This window comes from Hippoglossus stenolepis, chromosome 20 (assembly GCF_022539355.2).
Source record: "Hippoglossus stenolepis isolate QCI-W04-F060 chromosome 20, HSTE1.2, whole genome shotgun sequence".
In the NCBI taxonomy this organism is placed as follows: domain Eukaryota; kingdom Metazoa; phylum Chordata; class Actinopteri; order Pleuronectiformes; family Pleuronectidae; genus Hippoglossus; species Hippoglossus stenolepis.
In genome coordinates this window covers 9,165,195-9,176,311 of record NC_061502.1, presented here as the reverse complement: position 1 = coordinate 9,176,311, position 11,117 = coordinate 9,165,195, and the positions used below count along the sequence as shown (strand labels likewise).

At 42.1% G+C, this 11,117-nt stretch overlaps 1 protein-coding gene across 2 annotated transcripts; it reads left to right on the top strand.

Annotated features, from left to right (window-relative positions):
* The first annotated feature begins 801 nt into the window (after positions 1-801).
* sel1l (SEL1L adaptor subunit of ERAD E3 ubiquitin ligase) lies at positions 802-11,117 on the top strand. Of its 2 annotated transcripts, none has more exons than XM_035144086.2 (21): positions 802-1,350; positions 1,494-1,531; positions 1,706-1,895; positions 2,540-2,707; positions 2,897-3,002; positions 3,261-3,423; positions 4,200-4,253; positions 4,405-4,464; positions 4,548-4,629; positions 4,753-4,907; positions 5,323-5,379; positions 5,467-5,535; positions 5,875-5,952; positions 6,164-6,226; positions 6,471-6,558; positions 7,168-7,316; positions 7,650-7,815; positions 8,234-8,308; positions 8,463-8,635; positions 8,815-8,943; positions 9,090-11,117. In XM_035144086.2, exons 1-21 carry the CDS (start codon positions 1,263-1,265, stop codon positions 9,384-9,386), a joined length of 2,448 nt encoding a protein of 815 aa, XP_034999977.1. In that variant the 5' UTR covers positions 802-1,262; the 3' UTR covers positions 9,387-11,117. The 2 variants fall into 2 exon arrangements, with proteins under 2 accessions (XP_034999977.1, XP_034999976.1); XM_035144085.2 differs by having other exon boundaries at positions 1,494-1,543.

The following is an 11,117-nucleotide window of genomic DNA, read 5'->3' as shown; positions in this document are numbered from 1 at the left end:
CGTGGAAAACTTTGATTTCTCAAGTGATTAAACACGCGTGAGCAATATGGAAACAACACATACCCTTAGTTAACATTGGAATCAGGTTTGTTGTTGATTTTTACTTGCGTCATCCACACCCCCTATGTAGTGACTCTATCCCTTGATTGGTGACTGGGAGCTCTGAGTGTCACTAATAATAGTATTTTCAGAAATCCATGTACAAGCAAGTCCAGTTTGCATGTGTTGAGCTCTCTCTGTCACCGTATAAAATAGAAGAAAAAAAATGTAATGCAAGAGGGGGAGAACTAAAAGTAAAAATAATTGTTACAAGCTGTGGTACTTTTGATTGCTTTTTGTTTTTTAGCATGTCAAACTGAATCAATGTATCGTCTCAGCTTTCTAATGAATGCTTAAAAGTATGATTTCCTAACAGCGCAAAAAAACCCAAACATTTATGAATATGGCAGGTTTACATCATAATAATAAGATCAGTCATATAGACGATGTGTCTTTCTGAGTCCAGTCTTCAAATTATATAATTACATGAATTACATATATTCAACTGTACAGATTGTGTCTAAAAGTGCAACAAACACACAACACACACACACACACACACACACACACACACACACACACACACACACACACACACACACACACACACACACACACACACGATCACTCCTGCACCTTCTGTTGTGATGTCGTGGCCGAGCCCATCGCCGAGAAACATAATTGTGTACGCACCTGATTGGCTTAAGCTTCTCTACCCCGCGCTCATTGGCTAGGGTCGTGCGAACGGCGCCCTGATTGGTCATAATTCGAGAACAGGAAGTGTCGCTAGTACGGAGCTTAACATGGGAAGCTAAGTAGTGTCTGGTCAATTTAAAGTAAACGCTCGAGGCTTTTTCACATCTCGCATTGAAACGCGGATGTTTTCGCGCACAGAGAGTCGCTCGGTCACTGGCGGGAAACCGGAGGTGCTGACGCTTCTGCAAACGATCCGTGTTCGTGGTATTTCTGCGTGTTATTAGCCTCAGTCAAGCACCACTCTAGCTAGCTTAGCTTTGCATTGGAATTCGCTAGCTCCTTTGACAGCCACGGCAGCTAAAATTATCCGAGTTAGTAACCGGAGCGAAATTCGGGTTCATTCGCGTGTCCGTGTGTGTTTATTCATGCTGCTTCTGGTGGGACTCGGCTGCTCCTGAATGTGTGGCGAGAGGAACAGCAGCAGCCGCAGCTAGCACAGGGTTAGCTTGACAGCAGCAGCAGCAGCAATGGGGTCGAAAAGGTGTTTTAAGACGACGAGAGGACTTTGCTTTTTGACCGTTGTGCTGATAGTCTTCGTCAGAGGAATAACATCAGGTGAGTCCTGTCAGTTTGAGTCAGTTTGAGTCTGACACTGAGGAATAGCTGCTAACGGTAGCTCTCTGAAACCAAGCAGCTGTTTGTGTTTAGCAAACACGTCCGACCACTGTCCTACTTACTGTGATATTAATACTCAACAGATGAAGAGCAGCATGAAAATGACGGCCCAGAGCTGAAGGTACGTCACACTCTAGGTATTTGACAATGGTCATAGTTTGCAGATAATTGATGCTAGTGTTTAAGCTAATGGGGATCACTGCTGTAAATACTCAATGTCACAAATACATAGTTTTTCTGCTTGTGCGCTGTATTCAACCTGTTTTTAATATGTGATTTCCCCCCATGTTTTCAGTCTTATCATGACCCAGACAATGAAGAAGAGGACGTCCGTCTGGCATCAGTCATCGCGGCAGGTGCCTCTGTGACCTCCGGTCATGAAGTGTCCCAACCAGAGGACGAGTCACCTGCAGATGGACTGGAGGGAGAAGAGAAGGAGGACCTGCCTGACCCACCTCCTCCAGCTGAGGAGAAACCCAAAGAGGGTAAAGACTCCAATCTGAACTCAAATAAAGACATAGTGGTAAATAATGACTGTGCAGTGAGACAGACGAACCACAGGATGAGAGCAGAGCTGTCTGTTTACTTAGGGCATGCACATGCAATCCCTAAGTCATGTTTGATTGTAGGTTTTTATGTATTACATGTTATGTGGCAGACACAGTCAGGAGATTTACTGACATATCTGAGCCCTCAGGTCTGTATCTTAAATCACATCTGTCCTGGTGTTATTTTTGTAAGCTCTGTTGAGTCTAACCTGTTTCAGTATTGAGCGAAAGCGCTTGTGGTTTCAGGGCAGTGCCAGATCGGATCAACGGTTAAACCCCATGAGAAATTAACAGCACTTTGCACCTGTGGCTCCTCTTGCAGTCAGTTACGTCATTTAACTTGGGGATTTTTTAACTATTCTCCTCCTGGCTTTTTGCACAAGTGTAATATTGAGCTTAATATATAGATAAAATGTATTTAAATAAAAGTTTTGTATGTGTTATGATGGAATTGTAAATTCATTACTGTTGTTTCATAGAAGAGAGACATAGTAAATGGACTTGATGACATTATACCCAGATATTTTTACATTGTCATTATTTCTATTAGTATTATAATACTATGGTACATTTTTCTACAGTTCCAGTGGTGAATGGAGGTACAGCCCATGGAGAACCTTGTGTCTTCCCATTCCTCTTCCAGCGGAAGGAGTATATGGACTGTACCACTGATGGACGGGGGGATGGACGATTGTGGTGTGCCACAATCTACGACTATGACCAGGAGAAGAAGTGGGGGTTTTGTGAGAGTAAGTCTAAAGTTTGCCTGAACATTTTACAACAAGTGTTGTAGTCTCATTTATTACAAAAAGCCAACTGAGCCCACTGAAACTGGTTTGAGAGCAAATCATGTTTTCATTTTCAAAATGATTATGTCTGTACTGTTGCCAAAGTTTTGAATCTGTATGTTCTTTTCGACTTCTCTCCTCTGTCTAAAGCGGAGGAGCAGGCAGAGCAGAGAATGCAGGCAGAGGAAACTGAGGAGCTGTATCAGACTGTCCTGCGCATGCTCAATGCCACCAGCAGAAAAACACAGAAAAAAGAGTGAGTTTCTTCTGTCTGATTTATTCCCTTGGTTCTAATCAACCATAACAACCTTGTTTTTTCTTCTTACAGGATTTATCCCTACCTGCATGTGTTTGCTTCAGTTTTTAAAATATATGCTTTATTACTGTGTGACTTTGGTCGGCACATCCCTATTTGCTTTAGATGTCACAGCACTGTTTGTTATGGACACATCATTTTTGTTATACCTGGGTCACATTGTCCTCACCACCTCTGCTTATACAACCGCTCTCTCAGGTTATATGAAAAGCTGCTGAAAGTAGCAGAGAAGGGACACCAGAAAGCCATGGAGAAGGTGGCGTACGCCATGCTGTTTGGAGACTACATGAAGCAGAATGTCTCCAAGGCCAAAGAAATGTTTGAGAAGCTTACTGTGGAAGGCTCACCCAAAGCTCAGATGGTACAGTTCCACTCCAAAATGTTTAAACAGTGGAAACCGCTTGTAGTGATCCCAGTTACAGGGATCAACCAGTTATATGGATCAAAAAGCTTGGGGCAAATTAATTTCTACAAAAGCTGTTAAATAGCTTACTTATAGTAATAAAGTAATCTGCTTACAGTCATTATTTAGGGTCTTATTATACATGACATCATACGGACATGTATGTACCAGTCTACTGCAATCTCTCCTGTGCTAAGGTTGTCTTAAATTAACTTTATTTGTACAAGGTTTTTGGACCGCCCCTACCTGCTCTCCCGACATAAGTTCACTGTGTGTTTGTGTGAGTGCGTGTGCTTACTGTGCACACTCCTGCACCATGTGATAGCTTTCTCTAATCACACCCTCCCATTCTTGCTCTGCTTGCGGTTTGGGGCTTTTACAGTAAATTACTATCTTCCACAGCAGCAGGCGTGTTATGTAATTGGACTGTAACACAGACCTGGAGCAGGAGAGACCCACAGAGTTGTTTATCTAATTTCATCTATAGATCAGTAAATAGGAAAGTTCTCTGTTACTGTACATTCACATAATAAATGTACAAATGTCATTTAGATGGTAATCTGTTCGTATATTTAGTGATAATTTTGACATGGACAGGTGTATTCACTACAGGCAATTTCCGCTGTATTTTAAGTGAGAAAAATACATTTTGACATTTTGTTTTTATAAATACTGATTATTAGTGTGCAGATAATCAAATATGTGACCGTGTGCTTTGTTTTGTTTTTTCATAGGCTCTTGGTTTTCTATATGCTGCAGGACTTGGAGTTAACTCGAGTCAAGCTAAGGTGATTTTTTTATTAATCAGTGTGACTTAAGTTATGTATTCAAGTTTTGGATCGAGCTGTTTCTGCCTCAGAGGTTAAATGTGATTATTGAAGGTTGCTTTGAATTAATTTAATGTCTGACACTTTTCCATTAATTGTTCTTGTTTCTCAGGCCTTGGTTTACTACACCTTCGGTGCACTCGGTGGAAACTTGGTAGCTCATATGATTCTGGTGAGTCCATTGGTTTGTCAGAGAATAAATGACAGAATCACTCTCTGTATAAGGAATTACAAATTATTTTTATGTCTTATTAGGGATACAGATACTGGGGAGGTGTGGGTGTTCCCCAGAGCTGTGAGTCAGCACTAACCCACTACAAGCTTGTGGCAAATCAGGGTAAGAATTTGCAGCACTTATTAAACCTTTTAATCTAATATACTATGATTGTTTTAGGCACAACCTAACTAAGGGTTTTTCCTCTTCCTTTTTCTTTCTCTCCAATCCGCCCTCTGGCACCAGTGGCCAGTGACGTGTCCCTGACAGGGGGATCAGCTGTGCAGAGGATCAGGCTCCTGGATGAGGTGGAGAACCCGGGCTCCACCAGTGGGATGTTGGAGGAGGACCTGATCCAGTACTACCAGTTTCTAGCTGAGAAAGGAGACGTACAAGCTCAGGTAAAACCAATGACATTGTCCTTTGTTCAATACAACAAGCAGCCAAATATATTCAAACCCTGAAAATGTGGGAGTGACCTTATAACAAATGGATACAAATTGTGTTCACTGGGGGAAAAGTAATACAAATATACACTGTAATAATTAGAATATTTGAGTGTAGAAAGTGTCAGGATGTCAGCTGCTAGTTTTTCCTCATCCAACAAAGTAATAGGTGAAAGTGAGCAAAATCAACTCTGACTTTCTTGGTTTCACAAAGTATTTCTACTTGTAGTTTGACTTATGTACATCATATCTACCACTGAGATGTGTAGTTGCTGTCTGTAATCTAATAACTGATATTTCTTAGTTAACGACAAATATTCAGTTCACCCCAAATGTTCCCCTGACTGCTCTGTAATTTTCCTCCTTTCAGGTAGGACTGGGTCAGCTTCATCTGCATGGAGGACGTGGAGTTGAACAAAATCACCAGGTAACTTTAAAAAAAAAAAAGATCATTTAAATTTATTTCTGAGGTAGTTTTTTCACCACTGAATTTGTTTCTAAAACTCTCCAACAGAGGGCGTATGACTACTTCAACCAGGCTGCTAATGCAGGGAATACACATGCTATGGCTTTCCTGGGAAAGGTGGGTGACATGAGGTTGAATCTATCTGTCTGTTAGTACACACTTTTATTGAAGGCTCTCTTTTTTTGTTCAAACTTTTTTTTTCTATTTGTATCTGTAAATATTGAGATGGGTTTTTAATAAGTTTACTTTTAACCCATCTGTTCCACTTCTGTGTTTGCAAATAGTATGAATATGTTGCCCATACTGTGTGAGAAACAGTCAGATAGTTGGAGAGCAGCACAGAATTCCTTCCAAAATAAAGAAAGCCAATGATTTGGCAGTACTGTTGTGGGTGGTGTGGTGTATTTAGATTTCGGGCCTTAGTTTTTCATTGCTGTGACTCCTTGTGTCGCTCAGATGTTCTCGGAGGGCAGCGAGTATCTGCCTCAGAACAACGAGACGGCGCTGCAGTACTTCAAGAAGGCTTCAGACCTGGTAAGAAAGAAGCTGGAGAATATTTGACTTTTTCTAAATCTGAGCAGAGGAACTTCCATTCTGGTGTTTGGATCAATGTTATCCTTATACCTCCTGAGAGGAACATGTGTCTGTTACCGCACACTTTTACCTTTCAGATGACATGTGTCAATCATGTGTCACTCACTCAGCGTTTGCTTTGACATGCTTTTCATTTCTTTTTTCCATTCAGGGTAATCCAGTGGGACAGAGCGGCCTGGGCATGGCCTATCTATATGGAAGAGGTGTCCAAGTGGTGAGGAGCCTTACATTTGTTTTCATATATTAGCTCCACATTAACATAAGGTGACTTGACTATGATTTATTTAACTTTTCAGATTGTTTTTCTTTTTCAATCCTGGCAGCTTCGGTTCTTGGCACTAAGAATAGAGATGTGGGGAAATATAAATCTCAGCAGTTTGATTTGTGAGACGTTCACTCCGACTCGCTGGTGCTGAAATGAGAGCAGCTTTTTGAAGGTTGTGTGTTTGTGTCTTCAGAACTATGAGCTGGCGCTGAAATACTTCCAGAAGGCAGCAGAGCAGGGTTGGGTGGATGGACAACTCCAGCTGGGCACCATGTATTACAGTGAGTGTTAAGGAATTAGTGTGGATGTGCGTCTGTGTTTGGTGTTTGCTCGTTGTGGACATCATCCTACACATCATCCTTCTTTCTTGTTGGTCCGGTAAATCATGTTGCATCTGAAGATTTTAACTAGAGTAGACATCACGTCTGCCAAGGCCCAGCAGTCCACTTATGAAACCACATTTAAATTTGCTAGATCTGGATTTTTATTTGGATCTGCACCAAATTGCACACACTCATAAATATCTGTCTCCTTAATATGCCTGTTTTTTCATCATGATCCATGAATTATTCGCTGAGAAACTGGTGAAAATGTCAGGAGGAAAAAACGAGAAAAGAAAAATCCTGTATCTTCTACTTTGTCTGGATTCCGGCCAACATTTACTGGTTTCTTTCTTGGCCCATGTCCCATCCTTCCACCAAGTTTCCACAAACAAACAAACCAATGGACAGGGGTGAAAACCTTTACTTACTGTCTATGGTTAAAACATAATGATCTATTTCTTTTTCTCTCTTCCCTACACATAACTTTTATTTCTGCTTACCAGAATACCTGTTTCCTCTTCCGTGTGACTCACTGTTAATCTCTCTCTTCTCCTTCTTGTTCCCCAGACGGCATCGGTGTGAAGCGCGATTACAAACAGGCTCTCAAGTTCTTCAACTTGGCCTCGCAGGCAGGCCACATCCTGGCCTTCTACAATTTGGCCCAGATGCACGCCACTGGCACAGGTGTGATGCGCTCCTGCCACACTGCTGTGGAGGTGAGCCACCCTGCAGCCGCTGCTCCTTTCTCTTTATTATGTTTAAATGAGGAGAGATTGAGAGACCTATCTCTGCTGTGATTCAGCAATTATTTATCAATTAAAGCTCATAAACTACCAATTACTGAGCTCTTAATTAGAGCTGAACAGTTATCATTGATTCTAGTCTTGTTCCAGTGGTCATTGTTTACACTCTCACAGAATTGCCAGTTGGAGAATGATTAAATCAGAAGTCACAATTCTCATACGCAGCTACAATAACACTGTTGTGTGCAACTGTTAAATATGCCTGGTTGTTTGGGTGGTCAGACTGTGCCTGTGTCTTTGCTGCAGCTTTTCAAGAACGTGTGTGAGCGCGGCCGCTGGTCAGAGCGTCTGATGACGGCCTACGGCAGCTTCAAGGAGGGCGAGTCGGATGCAGCGCTGGTGCAGTATCTGATGCTGGCTGAGCAGGGCTATGAGGTGGCCCAGAGCAACGTGGCCTTCATTCTGGACCAGAGTAAGAGAAACCATCACATTTTCCTCTTGACAGGAAGGAAAGAAAGTATTGAAGTGTAAAGTAAAATCAGGTTTAAATAACATAAAACTGTTAGTTTACATTGAAAACTCAGAGAGACGTCTGACTGTGTGGAAGACGGTAATCTTTATATATGTGTAGTTTTCTTATTCTGCTGTGCGACTCTTTGATGATCTAACAATGAATAACTTATGATAGAATTTACACATTCACATGAATTAAGTTGGTCGTTGTCATAGGTTAATCACAGTTGTTAACTTCTTGTTAAACAAAAGCAAAACTGATTTAACTTAATGCTCCTTTGTCTTAATGATGACCATTTTCCATGTTACTGATAATAACAACAACTTTAAGAAAGTAACTTTCTCACCCTTTACTATGTGTGAATTGTTTCAAACAGAAGGGATACAGATTTTCACTGAGAACGAGACCTACCCTCGTGCTTTGCTCCACTGGACAAGAGCTGCAGCACAAGGTGAGTCCATACACACACTCACACACACACGCTCATCTATTTTACATCAGTGCTCATGTTCTTTTTATAATTTAGCTTCTCTTCTCCTCTGGGAATCCATCTATGAGTGAGACTCCCTAGAAATAAAGTTGATGCATGTTATTGTCTTTCCCAGGTTACACTGTGGCGAGGATAAAACTCGGGGACTATCACTTCTATGGCTACGGGACGGATGTGGACTATGAGACGGCTGTCATCCACTACAGACTCGCGTCCGAGCAGCAGCACAGCGCACAGGCCATGTTCAACTTGGGCTACATGCACGAGAAAGGCCTGGGCATCAAACAGGTGGGCATTTAGTTTCACTGGTGACTCGTAAACATCAGCTCGCCCTCAATATTATATTTATTTGCACTTAGTTATATTGCTTTGTAAATGCAGTATATACTTAATGTAGTTGTTGGTCTGAAATCCAAAGATGCACAGACTCATTTGTAATTCAGATTTATTCCATTTGTTTTCTGCAGGACGTTCATTTAGCCAAGCGTTTCTACGACATGGCCGCTGAAGCCAGTCCTGATGCCCAGGTCCCAGTCTTCTTGGCTCTGTGCAAGCTGGGTCTGATTTACACACTTCAGTACCTGCAGGATTTTAACGTAAGTACTCCCTCCTAAATTCCCAATCTCAGCCGTGACAGTTTGGCTTTGAGATGGAGACTCAAGCAAGTTAAAAGCTTCTTCATTGGACAGAAGTGAAATTAATGGGATGTGTCTCTTCATCCTCTTCTCATTTGACTTCTCAGCTGAAGGAGCTGATTTCTCAGGTGGACCTGGACCAGATTCTGGGCCCGGAGTGGGACCTCTACCTTATGACCGTCATCGCCCTTCTCCTGGGCACAGTCATCGCCTACCGACAACGCCAACACCAAATCATAGTGCTGCCTCGTCCACCCGCCCCTGCCCCTGCCCCCGCCCCGGCGCCCCCTCCCAGGCCAGCTCAGGAGCAGCCACAAGCCCAGGACGACTCCCAGGGTCAGGAAGAAACACAAGGCCAGGGCCCGGTCCAGGAGGAAGAGGAGGAGGAGGAGCAGCAGCAGTGAGAGGTTGCCAGACAGAGCGAGGGCAGGAATAGACAGACGGAAGCTGTGCCAGGCATGGAGCGGCTGCTGCTTACTAGCTGAATATCTGCTAGTTTGAGCACCTCTCCCACTCTGCCTGCTCCACTCCACACGCTGAATAAAGACTAAGATCACTGCAGAACTGCTCAGCCTCACAACTCCCTCTCTCCATTTTAAATATGCTGGTCCTGTGCTTAGAGCAAGACAGCGGAGGTGTGTCAGGACAGTGCTGCAGAGAGGATGAATAACACAGACTTGTGGACTTGTTAGTCTGTGACTCAGGTCAGAAGCAGCCGTGTCCTCACCGTGGAAATAGTCCTGCAGTTGCCAGATCGAAGGTGTTTTGGTCGACATAGTTGAAATCTGATATGTGCATTAGTTTCTTCTCACTTTCTTTTTTTTTTTTTTTTGAGAAAATTTTACACAGTTGAACTGCTTCAATCCTAATTTTGTGCAGAGAAGATAATTTGAGTCAGGAGAATGTGAACAAAGATAATTTTATTTGCTAGCCCCAGTCTTGTTGCTAACAGAAGTCATGGTTGTGCATGTTTTGCAGACTTTAGGCATTTTTTTTGTTATTTTATACATCCATTGAGTAAACAAGTTTCGCATTATAACTTCATTAGTTGTTTTTTTTAATTGACATATCGTCAGGTCAGTACCTGCAGTTCACAGAGAAAGACAGTTTTTATTTTCTCACTGTCAGTGACGGTGCTAAAATGTACTAAAGCCATTTCATGTCACCAGTATACGAACAAGAATTGTGGTTAGTAGTTAACTTTAATTGATAGAAAAGCTGGACTCGATGCTTGTTTGATAAATTATTTCATTTTAAGCGCAGCGCTTGGTGTCTGATGTTTTCAACATCTAGAAGGCTTGCCACCAAAATCTCTGATGCAGATCCTGTTGGAGAATCTACACAGACATCTTTCACTCTCCGAGTACAGTGAAAGCAGAGTGCTCAGCCTTTTTTGAAAATTCATTTTAAAGAACAAATGTAAAAAACAGATGTGCACAGTCCAGAGAAAGAAAGCAGAGATCACCGGTGTGATCTGTTTCCATCAGCAAGATGTGATTTGGTTTTTGGATGAAGGTTCAATCGTTTCCTTCTTCCTTGTATCTTATTAAGCTGTGTGTTAGCTGAGGCAGAATCTGGAACAGCCTCACAGACACTAACGCTTTAAACTCTCAGTTGTTGGATTGTTTCCACTTTAGAGGAAGGGAATTTTTTTTTTTACCAAACTTCAGCTCTTTCCACCCCCTCACATTTGCTTAAGTCGGAGCTCTGCGCTCTGCTCACACTTTGCAGCTCAGATGGAGTCGGAGCCTGAAATGAAAAACAAGTGTAGCTTTGGTGCGTCTGTACTGTGTTTATCAAAACAGGAATAGAAACTCCTAAATTTGCCACATGCAGTTTATTCTCTGAGGCCCTTCTGTTCACTTCCACAGTATGTTGTAAGAATTATTATTGAGATTTTGTCTCCCAGTAGATCTGCGTGAAGTGTACAAATTCAACAAGGACAGTAAAATGTTAATTTCAGGTTAAAAGATTATTCCAAATGGTTCCGATGAAATTGACGTCCCTGCGTTCATGCATTGACATCAACACTCACAATTTGTCTAAAATGGAAGAAAGTCAGGAGGACTGTATCTTTACCATCACAAATACTTGAATAAGTTTATATGGAAATTAATAAATGATATGGATATTTA

What these genes read in the sequence shown, in the direction of transcription:
- sel1l (XM_035144085.2), top strand. Translation starts at nt 1,263, where the DNA reads ATGGGGTCGAAAAGGTGTTTTAAGACGACGAGAGGACTTTGCTTTTTG. An exon ending in TGGTAGCTCATATGATTCTG is followed by an intron (nt 4,465 to 4,547) that starts GTGAGTCCATTG and finishes ATGTCTTATTAG; the next exon opens with GGATACAGATACTGGGGAGG. An exon ending in TCAAGAAGGCTTCAGACCTG is followed by an intron (nt 5,953 to 6,163) that starts GTAAGAAAGAAG and finishes TTTTCCATTCAG; the next exon opens with GGTAATCCAGTGGGACAGAG.